At 39.0% G+C, this 23,663-nt stretch overlaps 2 protein-coding genes across 2 annotated transcripts in view; one reads left to right on the top strand and one right to left on the bottom strand.

Annotated features, from left to right (window-relative positions):
* GPC6 (glypican 6) overlaps positions 1 to 23,663 on the bottom strand; it is a 760,779-nt gene that overhangs the window by 300,260 nt on the left and 436,856 nt on the right. The window lies entirely within an intron of this gene.
* On the top strand, positions 9,068 to 9,883 carry LOC104685961 (transmembrane protein 50B-like). The gene is given in 2 exon segments (XM_039555930.1): positions 9,068 to 9,165; positions 9,167 to 9,883. Coding segments are annotated over 2 exon segments (474 nt in total). The 3' UTR covers positions 9,543 to 9,883.

Here is a 23,663-nt window from a genome sequence, read left to right as displayed (position 1 = left end):
GATCCCAGAATTCTAGGAAACAGTAATGGAAAAGAGAGAAAAAATACAGAGGAAGAAAGAAAAAAAGGGGGGAAGAGCAACACTTTTTTCAAACAACAGCACAATGTGGAGCACTGCAACAGGCTCTACTCAGATAAATAAAGTCCTCCACAGTGCCTCCTCCATGCAAATGGTGAAATGACTGCTACCAGTGCTTGGGCTTAATTTGAACTCTGGATAAAATAAAATTTGAACACCTTCTGGTTGCCAGGGCTGAATAATTCCAGAGACCTTGACGTAGTTTCTGTAGGTCATTATGCTAATTTAAATTCACAATGCTTTCATCTCTGCTTTGAATGTAAAGTACCTTACACACATCTGTGCTGCATTTCCTTTTCTATGCTTTCAATAGGTAGTTTCAGTTATTTCCCTCTCAAGTACCTCACAATTCATTCTCTTCTTGACTACCATTTTGTTCTCAAAAGAATGCTGAGCTACCCTAGTTTAAGATTATAAAGAAGCTGCAGTACTAAATTTACTGACCTAAGTAACTAAAGTGGTACCTTTTGGCTTAAACTGAATTTTTTTCCATTTATGACGTGGGAAATGAAGTTAATACAAAATAAATTACTTTTATCCTAGGATAAAACTTTTCTATGTTTCAGCTGTCATTATCACTCCATGTGCATGTGTGCGTACTCTTGATCCCTAGCATATACAAAACTATATGATTTGATTTGACTAAAGGTCAATTCAGCTCAGCTGATCCACCAAGTGGGCAAAAAGTATCTTAACTGCTGAAACTTCAGCCAAAATACAAAACCTTTTGTATGTGGTCTTCTTCACTTCTCACATGCTCTTCTTATGCAATGTGCTTCTGCATAAAGTCATTCCTACACCAGTAGGAGAACATGAGACAGTGAGGGTTCTGATGATGGTGTTTCAGGTCGGTCATCCTGGGACCCAAATAACCCTGTCTAATCCTCAGTCCCTGTTGCAGTGTTCTGGTACAACAACATGAGAATCACTGTTCTCTCTAGCGTGGAAATCCTTGTGGAGCTTTATTTTCCCTGCCCCACTGGGCTGTGCTCATGGCCTTTAACTATGTCCGAACCATAAGACATGCTTCAAATTTTAAGTATGCGGCTTAAGCTAGCCTGAACACGAAATACAGTTCCATACACTCAATAACAGAAATGTAAGTCCCAAAAAACCTCCAGAGTAAAAGTATGTTGAAAATAGGGTAGAAAACTGGGCAGAGGAACAATCGGGTTTGGTTCTCAGAACTCCTAAGAAACCACCCTTTCATTAACAGAATCCTGAAAAACAAGTGAAGAAATACCCTCAGGAGCCACATTTTTTCTTCAGAGAAGAGATGACAAATGTGAAGAAAACAGAATAAGAAAAATGGAGAAAAGCATGTCTGAGCTATTTGAACAGCCAAGAAAGAGAAATGGCATAGAGAAAGTCCAGTGAAAAAGGAATCGAAACCAAATGAAGACTAGAAATTACCATTGCAGAAGTGAAGATTTGAAATAGCTTTCAATAAAACTTTATCTTTTATCTTCACTTTCCCTTGCTTTCTTTTACTTTCACTCTTGCTTTTTTTTTATAACTTTCTTCTCCCTTTTCTTTTTTTACTTATATTTTTTTCTCCAAATTCCTTTCTTACACCATTGCATTTCATAACACCATGTGTTGATTTCAGATACATATTCCTTCACTACACTACTTACTGGTTCCCACACTGTGTTCCCAGTGAACAGTGAGATATTTCTCTATGAAGCCTAATGAGAAAACAAAAATGCAAAATGACATAACATTATGCTACTTGCAACCTCTTATGCCACTGAATAAGGACAGGCTAGGCATACAAATTATTTTTTAGAGGGCCCTTAAAAAAATGCTTATCTACTTTTTTCTTCCAACTTTTGGTTTTTATCCATTTAGAGTAATTCCCCAGAGTACATACAGCAGTCATACATACCCAGCAAATAAACCAGCTTTGAAAACAGTCCCAGATACAATTTCCTATAAGTATTATTTGGATTGTCAAACCTTTCCCTATGAATTGTTTTCGAATACTCCACTTCCATGGACTAACAATGTCTTCCATCAGTTTTGGCTATACAAATAAAAGATGCCTACTTTCCCCACAACCAAAAACATAACTCTGTCATCATGATCGCCTCACTTTGTGGAATTCTGTCAATAAGTAGATACATGTTTTCCATTACATTATTCTTTCAAGTACTGCAGTTGAACTAATGCCTTTAAAAGTTTTCATAAGCATTTGTTTCAATTCCTGAAAGAAAGCAAGCTATACTTTAATGCCTCTCTTCTCCAATGGTCTCCATAGTAACATATATTACCTTAATTCTCATTATGAATAATTTTATTTACAATTTACAAAACTGCAGTCCTTAGAGGAGGTTTTTCGTTAAAATATACAGGTTAACAAAAATAGAATATATTTGGTCAACCGAACATCAGTGTTTTTTGAAGCTCTGTTATGCAAACAAGATTAACCTTTTATTTTTCAGTTTTGAAGAATATATTTTTCTGTAAGCACTCTAGCTTTAATTTTTACTTATGTGCGCAAAGTTTTGAGCAGAATTGTTTCAAAACCTACCATAATTTTTGAAGGAATGCTAAAGATTTTAAGATGGCTGCCACCTGTGTCATATGAAATACCTAACCATTTGGATGTTCCATTTTTTAAAACAACTAATAACACTAGAACACTATATGTACACGTGTGTGGTCCCAGCAACTAAAATTCCTCATGCTTTCTGATATTAGAATATAGGAAAACAATTTTGCTTAGGATAATCTGAATAGATTCAATTACAATTTACTTCAGAAGACTACATACTTTCCTACAGTTTTATGGTAGTCTTGCAAGAAAAAATTCCCACAATTGAAAGAATAATTTCTTGGTTTACTTCTGTGACATGAAACCATTGTGACTTTTCCCCTACTTAAAGGAAGAAAGAAGATGATGTGCACATGTCCTACAACTGCCTCACAGCAAGGTGGAAGGGAAAATTGCTGGAAACATGATAAAACGCGAAGACACATCTTGTGGGTCAGTCATGAGGCTAAATAATTTCATTTTAACACTTTAACAGAGGTAACTCAGATTTATGACATCCTTTGAAAAGGATATCGAAAAAACTCATTACAAAACCAGACGATAATGCAAGTCTCCTTGTATTCCTAAAATTTGGTTCCTAATTCGAGCAATATAACCCTCCCCCCCCAAAAAAAAAAAAAAAACAAACAAAGACATCTGCAACAGACTACAAAATGTGCTTTAATTATGTCCGGGTCACATTAATGTTGAGTTGTTTTAAGGCCATATTTCAACTGACTGAAAACTTGAGAATCAATTAAAGGAATGAACACGTAGAAATGCCATGATGTTTAACATGCATCTATTCCACCACCATATGGAAAAACACCTTTCATGGAGTTTTGAGGGGCTGTACCCTCCTATCAACTATCTTTTGGTCTGCCTTGCCTTTCCCAGTACCAGTATTGCTCAAAGCTGGTATTCAGTGAACATGAAAGGAAATTCGTTTGTCTGCAGGAACCCAGGAAATGGTTGCCTTTTTTCGTATGTTACTTACTGGAAACAGAAGCTCCTTCCCTAACTCACCCCCATCTGCCCCTATTGTTCTTAAGTTATTTATAAATAAGGTGAGAAGTACTTCATCAAAGCACTTAATATTAGAGCTTACTTGCATGAAGAATACACAGTACTGAATGAGGTGCAGAAAACATTACTCAGTACAAAAAATATGCTATGGCAATTATGGTGTCATCCTCAGAATCTGACAAATTGCCTGGTGTATGAAATGTTTAGACACTGGTGGCTTACTTGGGATTCAAGTGAGTGGCAATAAAATCACAGGGTCTCCAAGACAAGGTTTGAATTTTGATTTGATTGCAGAAATTTCTGGCAGGAAACTTTTCAAGCTGCAGTTGATTTCCTTAGCTAAAATTTGGCTTGTAAACAAAGAGAAGATTTTGCCATTTATTCCATTCCATATTTTTGGATTTCTGTGCCATCTCCCTGATGATAACTTCTCTTTTTTCTTCACTCACAAACTGCTCATTTCTGCAGTGGCACCTGGGATGGATGGCAGACTAACAAGAGAAACACAAATGCTAGAAGGAAAAAAAACCACAAAGCCTGTTGCAAAGTAATGGTGCACAGCATTTCTTGTGTCTGGACATCTTTAAAGAGAACTCACACCCTCAACTGTAATTTTTACTCCAAGATGATTCATTTTTCTTTGAAACTATGAAACAGGCCAATCCATTGCTGTGGTTGTATATGGTGAACTTATTTCCTATTATAACTGTAATAAAATAGACAGAATTTGAAGCTGAACAGTGTGAAGAGTGCTCAGAGTCCATGCATGCCCCTCACATCAGTACTCAAGCACACCTAGGATGCTTACTTTTTCTACAATGTCCCTTAGTGATCCTGGAGCCATCTTTAGATGGGATTTATGGGATGCAAGGTAACTTCAGAACTTTCTTTCCCAAATCCTGTTCAAGAGCTTCTCAAACATTTTCCATTTTGAATCAAAGTAATAAACTATTTAGCACAGTATTAAACCAGTGAACTTAAGGACCTTGTTTAATTCTGCTAATGGGAATAACAGTATGCACAAAGTACTCCCTGGAATGAGCCTTCTTGGAGTTGGACTTCATTGCAGAACCAAAATACTCTGTCACTAGTGAAAGATGACTTTCATTGTTGTTTTTTTGGTTTTTTTAATGAAATGTGAAGAGGAATCTTGTCTTAGTTTTAGGAGAGTAAACTGATATTCTGCCTAGGGATAAATATTCTTTCTCTTTTTGTCTATGGCATCTGAATGGAACTAAGAATCTGGTACTCAGGCAATCCACCATCCTCCTTTTTTTTTTAAGTAGTTTTCCTCAAATTTCATGGTTTTAGTCACCTACTCCACATGAAGAGATAATAGGTTTTCATAGGGCAGAGGAACGATTAGCTTTTGGTTGAGTGGTAAAAGGACAAGAATCATCCTTTTGCATTTTTTAAATAGTAACTGCAAATTTAATTTGGGATGTGGTAGTTTTGATCTTTCTTCCTTTCTTAGAAAATATATTAGGCAAAACAAAATGTTTGCATAGGCATCTAGAAATGTTCTTCACTCCCAAGAAATGTACACAAAAAATGCTAACAGTTAAAAAAAAAAAAAAAAAAAAAAAACAACTATGGAGAATGCATCTCAGTCTGATCTATATGCAGCAATCCACTCTAGTCTCAATCCAGAAAACAATTAATTGTTGCATTATCATATTGAAATCACTAAGACAGTGTTGGCTCTTACTGTTAGACTTCTATTAACATTTTATTGGCTCAGGGCCATTAAGAGTTTCTTTAATATGAACGTTTATGCCACCCAGTCACAAAAACCTGCCAGCATCATTGCAAGTACTACAATACCCACTGAGCAGTGACTGCCTTTGGTTCACTTAAACCGAAGAACATTCACAAAAATACTCACTAAAAGTAACAGAATTGCAAAACCCCCATCTGTTGCCAAACAAAAAATTGAGACAGGAAATTTACAAATGACAGCACTTTTGCACTGTCAACCAAAAAAACAAGCTCTGCCAGCCTGAGATGTGCAAGGAAGTCATCTTTTCAGTTGGACACTGAGGTGTCAAAATGATGGTCAGAAATTTTCTGCTAAATTCCAAGGAGAGAAGGATTTTCAAGCATGAGAGAAAAGCCTGAGTGTCACAGGTAATCAGGTTTCTCATGAACAGACCTTGCAGTTTTACCTTGCAGTTTTATCACACTTTCCTGTGCCTTTGGGATTATGTAATGTTAGCACAGTTTTATAAAAGACCCAGTGGGATGTTTGGCTCTTTTCATTTCACTGGGGAACCACAGTGCTGGAAGAGAGAATGTGATTAGTGGAAATTCATATCTTTATTCCTGTTGAGTGACCTGGGCTTTTTGCCTTAATGTGATTTTGAATTAATATCTTTCAGGGAGTGCAGACAGGAAAGAAAGTCTTTTTCTGGATTAAAAGAATAGATATTAAAGATGAAATGAGGAAGAGCTGAATGACGATGTAGACTGGGAATATGCTAACAATCATGCTGTCCTTTTCTTCTTTTAGGAAGGTTACAAACAGGACAACATGAAAAATACTGGATGTGTTGAAGTAGAGCAATGAATAATGTTGTGACTTATCCTTCACAAGGTTAGTTCTCTCATGATATTTGAGAGCAAGGCATGTTTGGGGACATCCATAAAATGATTTAATGGTCTCAGTTCAATGAATCAGCTTCTTTTGTTTCACAAAAAAATACAGGTGCAGATTGCTGCAGACTTGAAGTTGTTGTGAAGTTGAATGACCAGCAGGTTATGGGTCATTAAGCTGCACTTTAGACATTGTGTTTTCCAAGTGTAGAAAAGAAACATCAAACCACGACTAGATACATGTGTTAGCAAATGTGGTGACACTGACTCTACAGAAACTTTTGTGGATAAGCAAATGGCTTCATCTTATACTGCTGTCAGTCTAACACTCTGTCAGAAGTGGTACATTTCACTCAGGGAATGTTAGCAGAAAGCTGACTCAATCTGTAACCTTAAATGATGCAATTCAGTTCCAGTGAGGGAGAAAAGAATGCTCCTGAGTAACAACACAAGGGATTTTGAGAAACAAACGCCACGCTGCAGCCCTACCTGAGTGCTGCCCTCCAGACCTGATGCCAGTAGGTACTAATGGGAATTTCTAAAGCACCAGTCCAGTGCACTATCCATCAGCACAGCAAAACACATCTTCTTCACTGCAGCTGACAGAAAGCGAAAAAAAGTGTGCTTTCCAACCCACATCCTTCCAGATTTCCTAAATTATAGCAATTTCAGACACCCTGTAGATATTTTCTGGAACACAAGTCCCACCAGGTTTGTACAAGTTCTTTCACGGACTGCTAAGCACATGTTTTTCTGGCACCTATTCCAGGTGACATTGCCAAATGGGAGCCCTGTTATTTCATGTACCGCCTGCAACTATCTCACAAGGTACATGGTAACCCATGCACTGCACTTTGCTTCCCAAAGGGTGTTATTCACAGTTATAAAGTTTCTTCCTGAGAGATTATATTTCAACCAGAGTATCAATTCCTATAACTGTTAAGTTATTTAAAACTATAATCCTCCATGGCTGACAAACATACAGGTGTTAATCTTAATAAAGATTGATCACATGGTTAATTATCAGTTGCAACTTTACTATGTCATGTATTACAGTAACAGCAATACCAGCCATTTTATTTTGTGATTCTCTCCTGAAATTACTAATACCATAAGTTAATGATTTGATAAAGTTCAGATTGCTGATATAATCAGAACACAGCTGGTCTCGTAATGATTGCTATAGAGATGTCTGTAAGTAGACTATCTAATTAAGTATTAGCATATCTATTGCAATATCCATCATTATGCTCTAATGCTGTCCTTCCCAAATACCCATTTTGGGACTCCTTGTTAATATAATTTGCTCTGGACCTCACCTGCAAAATGAAATATATTGACACTTACCTAGCAGGAATCCCAGTGGAGAATTTGCAGGTTCTCCTGGTACCACCACATGGGGAAAAACTGGCAGTAGGCTAACTGGACAGCAGGGGCTCCACTGCAGGTGCTCCCACTGATGCTTTGATAGCCAGGAGCCTTCAGCAATCATTCAGCAATTGTGGGTCAGTTCCTCCAAAATCAGGCTCATTTTTATTGAACAGCTTTTTATGTTTTACATTTGGATAAAACGCTGATGACTTTGGGTTCTTCCTCTTTGAGTTTTAGAATCTCTGGGTCTTAGAGCAGCCACAATTTGTGGTTTGGGGTTATTTCCTCCTCACCTCCCCCCATTAACTACAAAGGTTAAAAACATATTCTCAGGTGAAAGCTAGTATTCTGACACATAGGTCAACAAACAGTGGATTTTTAGAAAACACACCAAGGTCATAAAAGGGCACACAGAGGAGTAAAATATAATTCAGATCACTACAGGAACAAAAATATCAACAAATATTTTTTCAAATACATTAATGGCAAAAGGCAATGTAGAAATAACATCAGGCCAATACAGGATGAGGTGTCCTTGCAAATAGGGACAGAGGCAAGGCAGAGGTGTTTAGAGTGTTCTACGCCTCCATGTTCACACTGATGACAGAGGCAAGTCTCAGTGCTCTGAGCTGGATGACCATGACTGCAAGAAAGATAAACTCTCAGCTGTTCCTGAACTTATGTGGTATTTACTGCTCCAGCTGGATCCCTAAAAATCTATGGGGTCTGATGGGATTCATTGGAGAATCCTCAAAGAGCTGGCTGATATTGCAAAGTCTTTCTTGATGATTTTTGAGCAGTCTTGGGAATCCAGAGAGGTCCCAGCTGACTGGAAGCTGGTGAACGTTGTCCCAGTTTTCAAGAAGGGTAAGAAGGAGGACCCTGGAAACTACAAGTGAGATGTGAGTCCCACTTCAGTGCCCAGGAAAATCATAGAAAAAATTATTCTGGGAGGTATTGAAAAACACCTGGAAGACAATGAAGTCTTTGGTCACAGCCGGAGCGGCTTCTTCTTTGTTGAACGTGACTTCCTTCTAAGACAGGATAATCCACTTAACTGATCAAGGGAAGCAGTAAACAATCTTCCTGGACTTCAGCAAAGCTTTTGATACTGTCTCTCACAGGATTCTTCTGGACAAAATGTCCAGCACACAGCTAGATAAACACACCATGAGATCAGTGGACAGCTGGCTCACAGGCACAAAGGGTTACCATGAATGGGGTGACATCGGACTGGTGACCTGTCACTAGTCTGTCACTAGTGGGGTTCCTCAGGGCTCCATCTTAGGCCCCATGCTCTTCAACATATTGAGTAATGACCTGGGTGCAGGACTGGAAGGGATACTAAGCAAGTTTTCTGATGACACTAAACTAGGAGGAGCTGTTAAATCCCTCCCGCCCCCAGGAGCAGGCACTCAGCCACGGCTGTTGATGGAAGAGCTCAGGGCAGTGTGAGCCGTGACCATGGCAGGGTTCCTGGACAATTTCCGCTGGCTGGAGTGTGAGTGCATTGACTGGAGCGAGCGCTGCAACGCCATCACCTCCATCATGGCCGGGGTGCTGTTTCACAGGCTGGTGGATCATGATTGATGTTGCTGTGGTTTATCCCAAGCTGGAGCAGCTGAACCATGCCTTCCACACCTGTGGGATCTTCTCCATGCTGGCCTTCTTCATGACAAATGCTGTATCAAATGCACAGGTGAGAGGAGACAGCTACAGTGATGGATGCTTAGGAAGAACAGGGGTTTGGATCTGGCTCTTCATCGGCATCATGTTGATGTTTGGATTACTCATTGGTTCCATGTGGATCCTCTCTAGAGCATACGTTACACAGAACACTAACGTGTACCCTGATTTAGCAGTGTTTTTCCAGAATGCATTAATATTTTTCAGCACTCTGATCTACAAGTTTGGGAGAACAGAAGAACTGTGGGGCTGAGCTCACTCCTGGTCTGGTCCATAGTTGCCATGTGGTTCTTGTATGTAGATAAATTCACAGTCCTTTGTTCTTGGTTTGCTTCCCAAACTGTTGGAACTGAGACAATTCCAGGCTCTGTCCGAAGCTCCTCTTTTCCCAGGACACACTTGTGAATATGTACATAGGACTGCGTATATTTCAAAGGAAATGGCAGGCTGCCAGGCTTTCCTTCTGGAATCTCCAGGCTTTCTCCTTCAAATCCATGGCTTTCCATCAGTTTCATCTTCCAAACCTTCACCTGTGTCCGAGGCTTCAGTGAACAATTAGTGAGCAAACAGGACAGAGGCCACCCCTGGACCAGGGGCCGAATGCAGCACCTGCCCTTGTTAGACTTCATGTGGTTGGCAATTGCCCAGTTCTCTGATTTGTCGAGGTCTTTCTGCAGGGATATCAGGAAGAGGTTTTTCATCTAGAGGGTGGCTGAGCACTGTAACAAGGAAATATTCAGAGCATCAAGTCTGTCTGATTTCAAGATGCATTTGGACAATACTCTAAGGCACATGGTGTGATTCCTGGGGTGTCCTGCCCAGGGCCAGGAGCTGGACTCAATGATCCTGATGGATCCCTTCCAAAGCAGCATATTCTGTGATTCTATGAAATAATGATGGGACAAACTAAGGCAGAAAGGACCTGTATACAGGAATGGCATGGCACTCTGCCCTGAGATTTTCTGAAGACAAAGCACATGACAGCCTCAAACATACTATCTCACATGAAAAGAGTTTTCAAGTGGAAAGAAGTTTAAGTTTTATAGTGATTTAATAAAGAAATATCTTGGAAATTTGGTTCTTGACTAAATAAAAAATGGCACACCAGTCTCTAGGACAAGAGCCACCATGCGCATCTCAAAATATTTAAGCTTTAGAAGACTGAAGTCCTTAGAGGAGTGTTACACCCTAATTGAAACAGGAAGATTGGTTATTCAAGCTGTAAGTAAGCATAGCCCATCCATAACCAATGGCACAGGGTCTGGATGAAACCCCTAGTTTCCATGAAAAGTGTAATTGGATAGTGTCACTATTGGAGACATTTAGGCACCATGTGATATATGAATCATAGGTTCTACCATACAAAAGTGATACAAACACTGAAGACTTGAATTTCCCCTTTCCAACAGTAACCTTTGCTGGATTAGAGAAAGCATTTGCATTTTTTTCTCTTAATTCTTCTTCCTTTTCTATAGTTTTCCTGCCTAACTGCTTTACCAGGTTGGTTGTCACCAAGGATTTAAAAAACATACTCAGAGGCTTACAGGCAGAATCTGTCGACAACTGTCATTGTATGAGCAACCTATATGCAGAGAATAAGAGATCTATGAAGGTGTTTAGTGCCTTGGAAATGCAGAGTAAGCAAGGCCAGAAATAACGAGGTACTCTCTGAAGCTAAAGATAGGAGAGCATCATGGCTACGTTCCGAACAAGGAAGACGCTAAACAGGGGAGAATACAACAGATGCAAGGCTATTTTGCTTTGTTTTATTTTAAACAGAGACTTTGTCTTTGCAGAGTTTCTTAAAATTTGGTGAGAGAGCATAGTAAGATTTGATACGAAAAGACATTCCCTGCCTAATTCACATTCTCTGCCTTCTGATTTACCACCCAAATGGCCTGGTTTATCTGCATTTTTCTTGCATGTTAAATAATGAATATAGTAAGTGTTTAGCAATACAAAATAGCATTAAAACCCTGGAGATTGGTGAATAATGCATTAGGAAATGTAATTTCATTAGTACTATGTTTCCTTTTTATTACATAACATGCTCAATAACTGGATGAAGAATAGAAGAGTGTGTGACTTACTTTCTTACTAATACAGTGAGCAGAATTAGGGGAAAAGCTACAGAAAAATAACTTACTCTTTCTGCAATTAAAATGACTGTTCTTCTTGCATCACAAGAATCTCTTACAGTGAGAGTGCTTAGCCAACTCAAAGCTAACTCCCCAGCTAGCAACTCAAAGTGTCAAATTAAGCAAAAGAGAATCTTTGTAGATCATCTGTAAGAAATCATTGAGAAAACTACACTGGGACAATTTAAAAAGGATTCTCTATTTACAGGAACAGCACTAAGTTCAAAAAACATTACACTTACGCAAAAAGCTATAAAAATGAATTCAGAAAGATGAAGCAATAATGGATTGCATGGATGATCTGAGGAAGAAATTTTTTTGTCAGAAGTTCCACAATTGGACAGGTGCATTAGGCAATATTTTCTTTGGAAGCATAAGGTATAAACCACCTAGAATGAAGGAGAAGAGCAATTTAAAAGCTTCATTTGTCCATATAGGCAAGAAGTCAGTTCTGAGTCACACTCCAAATACATAATCTTGGAAAAATTTCACATGCCAAAATGCATAATATCTGTCATCAAGCACTCACAGAAAAGAATTTTATCATAATTCCATGTATTTTTAACTTCATCTGTCTCAAACTTTGGTTTAGCATCTATCATTGTAGCATCTGAGATATTTGGGTCCAATGCACCCAGCACCCAACCATCTTATCCTGCTGACAGAATGCCTTCCAACTGAAAAAAAGAGTTCATATTTATGATACATCTTAGAAGGATGAAAAAGAAAATCTGGGTCTAAAAGATTTATTGCACTGGATTTCTTTTAGTATTTTATACAGACGGGAGACTTTTAAAGAATTCTCCTTTGCAGAATTTTCACTCAAATTGATTTTACAAAGAGCCACAAATTTAATTTTAAAGGTCCTCTAGCTTCTTCCATTGCATATAATCTGTTTTGGTGAGTTTTTTGTTTTGTTTTTTTTTTGGGGGGGGGGGGTGTTTGTTTGGGTTTTTTTTTTCCTGCTTTTGGGTTTCTTTCCATTCTACAAGGAAAGCTTGGCTTGAGAAGACATTAGGTAAAAAAATGTGTAGGTACAAAAATGAAATGTGTAGGTATTAGCAGAAAAACCATCTTTTCCAACCATAGTCAGGTGACATCTGAGTTCTCTTAAAAGTTAACATAGAGTTATGGTGGCCGATATACTGCAAATCCTTTCATATTAGGAACTGAATCTGTGTGTAAAGGAACTACAAAACTAAGATTCAACTTTGGGTTTCAGACATTCAGCTTAAAATGTCTTACCACCTATGTGTCTGCACGTGAAATCTGTCCAAGCTCCCATAACAGCCAGAGAAGGATCTAGTCAACAGAGCTGCTGGAGGCTGCAGACATACTGAGATCAAACTAAAACAGACACTGACACCTGCCCAGCTGAATGGCTGCCGTAGTCCTTTGACCGCAGAGTAGAATGGGACAGTTTGCTTGCATGCTCTGTGCCTCCAGGACAGACACTTCATGTCAGGGAGAACTAAATTCCTTTGTCTTTCACTTATGGTGATGTGGCAATCTGGCTGCATTTGATGTGCTCTTTGACATCTCAACAATCCCTGGCAACGCAACACCTTCTCCTGAGTTTTTTACTTAGTGAGAAGGTGGAATGTTCAACAAGAAAGTCTAAATGTTGTATTTTCCACTTACGCCCATTAGAATGTTCATTGTAAGTCCGTACTGGACATTTACATGACTTACATCTGTACCTGTGTATTTGTATCAGGACCAGACTGTCTCCCTGTACTAACATTCTAATATAAACTATTCTGTCTTCATCAAACATCAGTTTTTTTCACAAGTCAAGGATGCAAAGGATGAAAACTACTATGCAAATAATGTTTACTGAGAGGGAAACCAGGGCCAGATACTCTACCAATAACTGTCACTGCATACAATATACAGATGTTTCCATCTGCTTTGTTACTTCTAGCTAAATTTGTATTATTTAGGATATTACAAGTCCAGCATGGATATGATTTCTAATAACAAGACACAGGTGTTCCCTTTAATTCCCTCTTTCACTATTTGCTTGACAACACACTTTACTTCAGCTGTTGGCTGTAATTGCTGTGGGCAGCCTAATGCTACAAAGCAAACATAATGCATAAATTGTATTTTGAATCTGCTAAAGCAAACAGCCTTTTAAAGTGTGCCATTTAAATAAAATAAATTTAAAATAAAATTAATTTAAATAAAAATATAATTTAAAGAAGTATTTCACATTTTCTCTCTTTTTTTTATTATGTAACTTGAAACCGGAACACAAAATTCGTATTTTAGCTGACTGACAGTAGTTTGACTGCTATATAATGAAACACTGCACTTTTCTAATATTATTAATATTTTGAAGCCAAGCTGAAGAAGCAGTTCAAGACCCTTCCTGACTACCCCTATCTCTGGAGATTTGTCAGTTTTTTAAATACAGAGATAAAATAGAGACATTAACTAAAGCCAAGAGGGCAAATGGTCTCTGAGATCTGAACTACATCTCAAAAAAAAAAGGAAATAAACCATATAGGAAGTAGAAATACTGATTTTTTTTTTCTTTCTGAAGAGATTAACAGAAGCCTTTCTGTTCACAGCAAAGTAATTCATAGCCTGTTCCCATTACTCTCTTCCATGCAGCTCATTTACTCCACAGTCGTTCCTCCCACAATCTTACTGAACAAATTGCTTGCAACAAATTGGCTGACAAACTACAATTGCCCCATTTACAAATAACAGTGTTATATTCCATAATTTGGGGAAGACTTTGCCTAAAGTGAGCCAAAAATTCAATATAAGGGATATAATTAGGGGGAAAATAAATGGTTTCTTCTAATTCTTTGACCTGAGAATTTTAGATACGGCTAGAAATGATAGTAGTCTTCTTTTAAAGAGTCAATAAAAATAAGAAAGAAGAGAAAAACTAACCAGAGAAGTTGCTGAAAAACTGTCTGGGAAGTTGACAGTAAAACCATCATTCCTGAGAGTATAATAAAGGTTCAGTTGTGGAGGTACAGAGCAGAGCCAAATCTCACACTGTTTAAAGAAAAAATAAACTTCAGTTCATGTCCTTCTCAGAATTGCTTGCCTCCTTTCCTCTACATTTTTGAACCATTACCACACTCAAACCAGATCTCAAACACAGCTGTACGGAGACAGCTCTGCTTCTATAAGGCAGTCCACCCTTGGAGAGCCAAAGCCACAGTTTCTTCCTGGTGTAAACCAAAGGTCACCTCTAGCAAATACAAGCATTTCCTGAGGCTTGGCTTTGGTTAATCATGATGGATAAAATTTAAATATGCCCTTTTGTCACACAAAAAGGATCAGAAGATATCATAATCATAGGACAAGGCTCATTTTCAGCTGTAAAAATGGAAGAAATGTGAGCTGCATGGTTAAATGTGCAATGAGTGCTATTTCCTCCTGCGATAGCTCCACATATTTGAAAAAGAATACTTTTCTTTTTCACATTTCCGAGATTTTGTCAGGGGTTTTAGCAGCTGAGAGGAAGCTGAAGGGGGTTTACCCCTCATGCGCTGACAAAGGAAGCCTGAGGTCAATGCTACAAGCCCTCGCGAAGACAGCAATCCCTGCTGAGACACACAAAAGGAAGGGGCAGAGCCCCTCACCCAAGGGAGTTTTCCTTCTGTTGCTGGAATGAAGGCACAAAGGCAAAGAAGAAAGAGAGGGGATTCTCTGTCTGTGTTCCACACAGGTTTATTCCAGTGAAGGACAGGGACAAAGAGCCAAATTTTTGACAGGGACCACGGAGCTTATACTGAGTACAGAGTAGGCGGGAAAAGGGATCTCAGCCAATGGCATAGGGACAGGTAGGTGGGGTTGACAGCAAGGAAACCAATGGGAACAACACATAGGAAGGACTCAGGGACGGATCCAATGGGGTGTCAAGGAACAAAGAACTTTCTAGAACTGATACATATTAAAGAGGGGAAATGAACATACATCACCTCATACATAAAACAGGGAGGGGAAAACATTAACCCATTGAGAGAAAACATGCAAAAGACACAAGGGAATAATGGGTTCTCACCATGACTAAAAGTTTCGTATATAACTTGGGTTGCTGACCACCACAGCTGCTTGGATGAGTTTTCCTCAGGAGACAGAGTGGCTGGAGCCACTTGCACTGCCACAATTTTATTCAAGGGACTACTGCATTTAAGAAGGTAATAATAAATTCTCAGGTATCATAATATCTGACATGAGGTCTGAGATATCCCCTAAATACCTTATATGAAACCATTTCCTGGCAAAACCGGGAATACTGCTATTAACTAGCACTGACTCTATAGAAAGCGCCATTAAAGGGAGATCATCAAGTTAAAATTGAATCAGTTTCAAGAGATGAGTTAAAAGTAGTTCCAAGGACTGCATCTGCTCATTAATTACCCTGGCAATGGGCCTGATTTAGAGGAGAACTTTACAGAAATGTTTTTTTTCAAAGCATGCAAATAAATATAATTTTTCTCAGCTTTTTTATGCTTTCATTTGGAGCCAGGTTTTAAAATAAATCTGGATTGAGGACAGGTAGTAAAAAGAGAAAGACACAAAAATTTTCCCCTTGAGAATGATTTTTCTCTTTGTTTTGAACAAGATCCCTACAACTAAAGGTGACACTGTGTAACTGGGGAAACCCACTATATATGAAATGCTGTCACACACGCTAAATAAACAGAACAACAGGTGAAATATTCCAATCTCTATTACCTTATACCTATCGTATCTTAATGTATGCCTTTAAACAGTAAAAATACTTTGATCTGCAGGTGAGATTTCAAGTTGATAACGTCCTCTTATAAAAACCATGTTTAAATCTATTAATATATCAAGCAGTCATATCAGTAAGACAGTACTTCCACCTATTTAATTACACTGTTAAACCTTTGATAGTTATACAAACAGTCTTAACACATGTGCATGTTTGTAAATAATGCACACACGTGCACATGGAAAAACATCTGCAGTAAAGTCCATGAGGATTGGTTATTTGGTTGCCAACAGCTACCATTCCTGAATCCCTTATCAAATGCTTCAGGGGTGTCCTGGCTTTGGCAGGTGACCAGAACAACATGAGCCTGCACATTAGTGCACTTGCACTTATACACTTCACCTCATCCCCTCCCCAGGAAACTGTGCTTGGAGCCACCCTCATTATTCCTCAGAAAAACCTCCCGTGAGACTGTGTTTCCCCAAACTTGTGTTTTCAGCTAGAGCTCCTTACTTTATTTTTGTCAGTCACTGACTCCTCTGTGTAATCTTTGATACCCTACTGTGGGTTCTCTTTATTTATGTTATTCCATGAAGTGTGAAGAATTCATTGTTTTCCAGGAGATCATGTTCCTACCCAGCTGTGTTTTTATTTTCATTAAAACTGAGGGAGAGTCTCCAGCTGCAGGGGAAGATGAAAAATAAATCAAGTAATAATATTCCAACAGAAATGTATCTTGGAGGTCCCATTCTACCTATGCGGTGGCCACAGCAGTGTAACTTCAGATCCTGTGGCAGTTTTTACTAGCTACGTCCCAATATCCTCTGCTGGAAATAATTTTCAGGCTTATTTCGTGGGTCCAGTGCTGCTTTTGCTTGATCCCAGTTCTTTTGCATGTAATGTTTCACAGACTTGAAATTAGTACTGTTCTGCAGAAGCTTCTCAAGAGAAGATTTAAAACACTTCTAAGCACTTGCCACATCATGTTTCCTGGCTTTATGTGATTCGGTGTAAACCAGAGCTAAACACAGCAGGCTGGGTTTCCCCAGCTAGTGTCAGTCATGTCAGGTCCTTTAAAATCAGTGGATCCAGGCTCATTTGTTTCTGCACCCAGCGTTTACTGATAGAGAAAAATGGTGGGTTTATGAATATGCAAAATATGTAAATGAATAAGCTTGTTTTCCTAATTTTGATGACACATGAGCACTGACTACAAAGACAGCTGGGGTTAGTGTTCCAGATGTCATAGCACACAATCCAATCAACAAGTAAAATAGATAAAGTTTGCAAAAAATTATTTCAAAGTTGGTGAGATCCCCCTCCAGATTGTGGAAGCCTGGCATTGAGTGAGTAGAAAAATGAGTGACAATACACATATGTTGAAAGAAACCATCACTGGAATTGTTTATTGTCCATTGTGGACATAAACCTTGCAGACTCAAAAATTATTTTCCCTTTACTCTTCACTGGCACATGCCCTCACCATGTCACCCAATTCAGAGAACTGAAAGGCTGGGACTGGAAGAATTAATTACTGCCCACCACAGGAGAAGATCGAGCTCTAGACCATCTAAGGAACCTAAAAGTATGTAAGTCAATGGGTCCTGATGAGATGCATCCAAGGATCCTGAGGGAACTTGTAATGAAGTTGCTAAGCCACTAGCCATCATATTTGAGAAGTCAGGGCATGCTGGTGAAGTTCCCCTGGCTGGAAAGGGGGAAATATAGCCCTACTTTTTTAAAGGAAAAAGTACAGGCCAATCAGTTTCAACTCTGTGCCTGGCAAGTTCAAGGAGCAGAACCGTCTGGAAACTATGGTAAGGCACAAGGAAAACAGAGAGGCGACAGGTTGGTGACAGCCAGCATGGCTTCACTAAGGGCAAATGGTGTTCAACAAATTTCAATGACAGTGTTACAGCACCGGTGGATAATGGAAGAGTGACTGATGCTGTCTACCTGGACTCATGTAAAGCATTTGACATTGCTCTGCACAACATCCTTTTCTCTAAAGTAGAGAGACAAGGATTTGATGGATGGACCTCTTGGTGGATAAGGAAGTGTCTGGATGGTCACAGTCAGAATTGTGGTCAATGACTGGATGCCTAGGTGGAGACCAGTGAGGAGTGGTGTGCCTCAGGGGTCAGTACTGGGAACAGCGCTGTTGAACATGATCAGTGATATGGACAGTGGGACTGAGGACACCCTCAGCAAGGTTTGCAGATGACACCAAGCTGTGTGGTGTGGTTCATACTCCAGGGGGAAGGAATGCCATTCAGAAAGTTCTTGGCAGCCTTGACACTTGGACTCAGCATTGATAGGGGGACACATGGACAGGTGAATTTCAAGAGTGAAGGTGAACTTCACTCATGAAGTTCAACAAGACCAAATGTAAGGAGCTGGGCTGGGGCAATCCCAAACGTGGATACAGGCTGGGTGATGAGTAGATTGAGAGCAGCTCATCAGAGAAGGACCTGGGGATGTTGGTGGATAAAAAACTGAGTATGACCCAGCAATGTGTGCTCACAGCCCAGAAAGACAATCAGCCCCATGGCTGCATCAAAAGAATAGTGACCAGCAGGTCGAGGGAGGATATAATCTCACTCTGCTTTTGTGAGACTCCATCTGGAGTACTGCATCCAGCTCTGGGGTTGTCAGCCTAAGAAAGACTTGTTGCAGTGAGTCCAGAGTAGGTCCATGAAGATGATCAGAGGTCTGGAGCACCTCTCCTACAAAGACAGGCTGACAGAGTTGGGGTTGTTCAGCCTGGAGAAGAGAAAGCTCCAGGAAGACCTTAAAGCAGCCTTCTAGTACCTAAAGGGGGGGCTACAGGAAAGATGGGGAGGGGCTCTTTATGAGGGGGTATAGTGATAGGACAAGGAGTAATGATTTTAAATTAAAAGAGGGCAGACTTAGATTGGATTTTAGGAAGAACTTCTTTGCTGTGAGGGTGGTGAGGTACTGGAATAGGTTGCCCAGAGAAGTTGTGGATGAAAGTGTTCAAGGCCAAGTTGGATGGGGTTTTGAGCAACCTAGTCTAGTGGAAGATGTCATCTAGCTCAACTTCCCTGCAACGAGTAGAGGCATCTTCAAGCAAACTAGGCTGCTCAGAGCCTCATCCAGCCTGAACTTAAAATGTTTCCAGGGATGAGGCATCTACCACCTCTCTGGGCAACCTGCTCCAGCATTTCACCACCCACATAATAAAAAATTCCTTCATTCTCTCTACTCTGAACCTACCCTCCTTTAGTTTTAAACCATCATGCCTTGTCCTATCTCTACAGCCCCTACTAAAAAGTTTCACCCAATCTTTTTTAGAAGCTCCCTTTAAATACCAAAAAGCCTCAATAAATTCTCCTCAGAGCCTTGTCATTTCCAGGCTGAAAGAACACAACTCTCTCTCAGTCTTTCATCTTAGGAGAGGTGCTCCATCTCTCTGATTATTTGCGTAAGTTCCTTTCATAATTTCCTTGTGTATCTTTTTTTACTAGAAGGTTTGTTTTAACAGAATTGTAATGACCATGATGTATTTCCCATTCTGCAAATAAAGTATCACATTCTGCCATTCCTGTTGAGGCAATCTGTTTTGCAAGTAGCATTAATAATATAACAAATAGTCATATAATTTTACTATAATAATTTACTGTTCTTCATGAAAAAAAAAGAAAGACAAGCAGACTCAATTTGCTCCTGATTTTCATCCTTTCTGATGAGTTGAATTTTGAACTGCATGAAAGTAGTGGACAAAGACATTATTTATCAATCAGGCAGTCCCACTGACCTTAAAGTGGAAGAAAGCAAGCATGTTATAACTTCAAGTGCAACCCACTTGCTTAATAGAGAAAGAGGCTATACACAGAGCAGCTTCCCCAGGACACATGATTTCCTCCCGCTACTTTAATAGAGGTAAAGTGGGACAAACAATGTTAACTGCCACCTCCAGCAGAAATAGATGTTTTGTAGGAGGAAGGAATAACAGGATAGCAATACTACATTAGCTGCCCTTTCTCCTTGTGCAGAAAGGCAAAAAATGATAAAGTGAGACCAAAAGTGTTTCACACTGATACTGTAAAAATAGTTTTATCTTGAAGTTAAGTAATATTATCTTCAGTATTCTTCTGACTGAAATGAAACAGCTTCAATTCTGTTAACCTTAAAAAAAGCACCAGACAGGAACCTGTAAATAGCACAGTGGTTTTCAACACAGGATAACTACGAAGAATAGTCCCTCTCTAAACACTTGTACAAAATGATCAGTGAGGTCAGTAGGATTAGTTTCTGGAAAGTGGATCTATTTATTGCCAATTGACCAGATGAAATCCAGAGGAGTGAAGTCCACAGTTTATCTATGGATAATAGCAATTCCTTCTGATTTCTTTACCAACCTTGACAACCTATAGAGCATGAGGAGAGTGCATCTGGAGCACAGAATAGTGATACTGATGTGAACTCTGAACTGGTTTATGGTGTTTGAAACTAAGAGCAGAATCCAGCACTTGAGAGTGAGGTTAATGCTTGAGAAGCCCACAAGAAAGGAATTAAAAGAGTCAAATTTCTCTAAGTGAAAATATGTGTAGACAACAGAAAAATAGTAATATCCATAGTTTGGAAAGTGATTAGGGAAACATTGACTTCAAGAGGATGTCGATAGTATAGAAACTGGAAGAACAGACATCAGAGAATTTGTTACTGACTTTAGGATGCCCCACTTGTCATAAAGGCCACTCTGATATTTAATTGGATAAATGTATTAATGTCCAATTACCAGATGGAAAGAAACAAACAGGAGAGAGGGCATAAAGTCTTAATTAAAGAGGGGTGGTATCATAGCAGAAAGGAAACAGAGGAAAGGGCAAGAAAGCACTCCAGGAACATAAATTAATTCTGTGTCAAGGGACATTATATTGGAAAAATAATGCTTTTAATACAGCTTATTCACAGTGTGAAAGATACTTTCCAAACTACTCTCCAGTTGCAAACAGAGTGTTTGCAGTCAAGGGCAAGAGACAATACAGGGGCAGAGAAAATAACAGAGGCTGGGGGTACAGCTAATGAAATGGGTAAGGAAAAGGATATTCTCAGAGGATTCAATGTCTAAGAAAATTCACATGAGAGGATACAAACATGCAAAAGAGGAAGGAGGTGGTGGTTACAAGAAAAATAATTATGTTAGAAGTGAGAAATGCCCTGGTTGATAACTAAAGGCTATCTCACCGTTGCAGTGTTATAATTTAGATAACTATTTATATATATGTATAATTTTATGATATTTACCACAGTATAATATATTTACAGTGGGCATAGCTTGGGTTTAGATCCTAATTTGTTGCGTGCATACCATTTGATTGCTAGGAACTTAAGCATCTGTTTTGAAATGCCTGGAGACAACAAGGCAAACGTGCCACCCAGTCAAGTTCTGATACATAGAGTGGATGCAAAGTCTCAGCTGTCATCTGACCTCAGCTCTCATCAGTCTTTTCCAAACAGAGCAGAGGACATGGCTCCAGGAGCATTTCTGTTCATGGGAGACAACTGCTAACTGCCTCTTTAATCTGGGACTCTTGTGTAAAGAAAAAGGTCTCTCAGGCACAGAGCAGAAGAGTGGAAGAGTGTCATCAGGCTCCTGTCCTGGATAGGAGCTACTTCTACAGCACCCAGGCTGATACCTCAGCCTCATCGTGCAAAGGTTTTGTTCCCACACTGCTCCTGAGAACTAACCAGCCACAAACCCAAATGCTTTAACAGAGCCATCTGGAAACAGAAAACTATGCAGGTCTGAGCTGAAAAGTGACAGTTACTAATGCGTGCCACAACCCAGAGAATCTGCTGCCATCTGCCTTCCTGCTGACTTTGGATGCATTTCCACCTGGTAGGGCCATAGCCCACAGCTGAACCTTTGCTGAAAAGCAGGATGTAAACAGAGCAACATATTAGGATAATGAAACAAAATTAGTGCTCCTGTCCAGAGACAGCTTGAGAGTGAAGGGTCCCAAGGTTATATAGGAAAGTTCAGCCTGAACCTCATTAAAGACCACTGCAACCACATCCTGCAGTATTAAAGGTTACCTAATACTGTTTCCATGTCCTATGGTGGACAAGATGACAACACATGCAGTTCTGCTTTTTAAGGTGCTAGTGTTGAAAATAAGCCCCCACAAGCTCTGAGAATAGTACAGGCCAAAATTTTAAGCTTTATTAATATGTTTGGAGGGATTTACTTCAAATCAGCCACTGTCTGTCTCTTCCCTGCATTAACATTTATTTCATTAGCACTCTTTTTCAAACTTACAAATGCAGAAGAAAATAAACAAATATGTAACAATCATAAATGTTTCTGAAATTACATTATCTGAGTACTTTAAGATAGTTACCTATTTGCCTTTCTTCCTACCTTGTTTCTGTGTAGATTACTTAAGAAACACTCTATAAAGAACAACTGGTCTTTTACTTTGATAATATTTAATGACATTTCAAATACTTCTTTTAAATGCATTGAAGAGTAACTGTTTTGAAGCCAACTGCATATTTTTCAATAATTTCAACCTTTTATTCTCTTTTATAATGAGCAGAGAACATAAAATTAAGTTTGGTGTTGCACCTAGAGCATTCACAAAAGCTTTAGAGAAGTCTGCACACAAGTGATTATTGAGTATTTCCAAATATATGATAATTCAGTGTCTACAGTCTCCCACAGAGCCCTGTCTCTGTCTTGCTCTCAACTTAAAAAAAAATCCCTGCTGTTTCTCAGCAAACAATACAAACATTGCAAATTTTTTATTATGCACCTTTTGTGCTAAAAAGGATAAGCAGAGAGACAAAGTTTTATATGCTTCCTACTCAGAGGCAAATGCAACAAGATGTTCAACTTGATACAGCATCACACATTCCAGTATGGATTACATTTACTTTTAATAAACTAGATGATCTTTAATGTCCCTTCCAACTGAAACCATTCTGTGGTTCTATGTATTTGCAAATGCCATTTACATAAGTCATTTTAGTACTCTATGCAAGCTCTTTAATAACAAATGCCTTCTTCAAATCTCCTGTATCATTACTGGTGCAAAAATAAGTGACCTGGTTTTCTGAAGTATCAAGGATGGCGTCATTTATTTAAATGCTCATAAGGACTTTTAGGCATACATTTAGGTTGATGTTTGTTTAAACCTTAGTGTCATAAATTCAAATTATTTTTGTAATCTGACATTCATAAATAAAAAATTGTTCCTCTGATTCAAATATCTGTGTTTGACTAGTCACCGATGCTAAATGCATATTCAAAATACCTTTTAAGCTAATCTGCCTTCCATGGAGACATCTTTCTAGATCAGTTGATTCCATAATCATTCTACCCTTTTAACCCCAGCACACAGCTTGTGCACCTAACATGGCAAGAACTGACCCACTGAACAAGAAATATGTATACTTCAGATAGAACAGGGGTTTCTCAAGTACCAACATGATTTTTCCAACAAAAAAAAAAGTTTTTAACCAGCCCCCTTGAAGGGGGGAGGAATTTGAATAAAGACAT

This window comes from Corvus cornix, chromosome 1, assembly GCF_000738735.6.
Source record: "Corvus cornix cornix isolate S_Up_H32 chromosome 1, ASM73873v5, whole genome shotgun sequence".
Lineage (NCBI taxonomy): Eukaryota > Metazoa > Chordata > Aves > Passeriformes > Corvidae > Corvus > Corvus cornix.
Note: the sequence above shows the minus strand (reverse complement) of the source record. Positions and strands in the feature narration are given on the sequence as shown.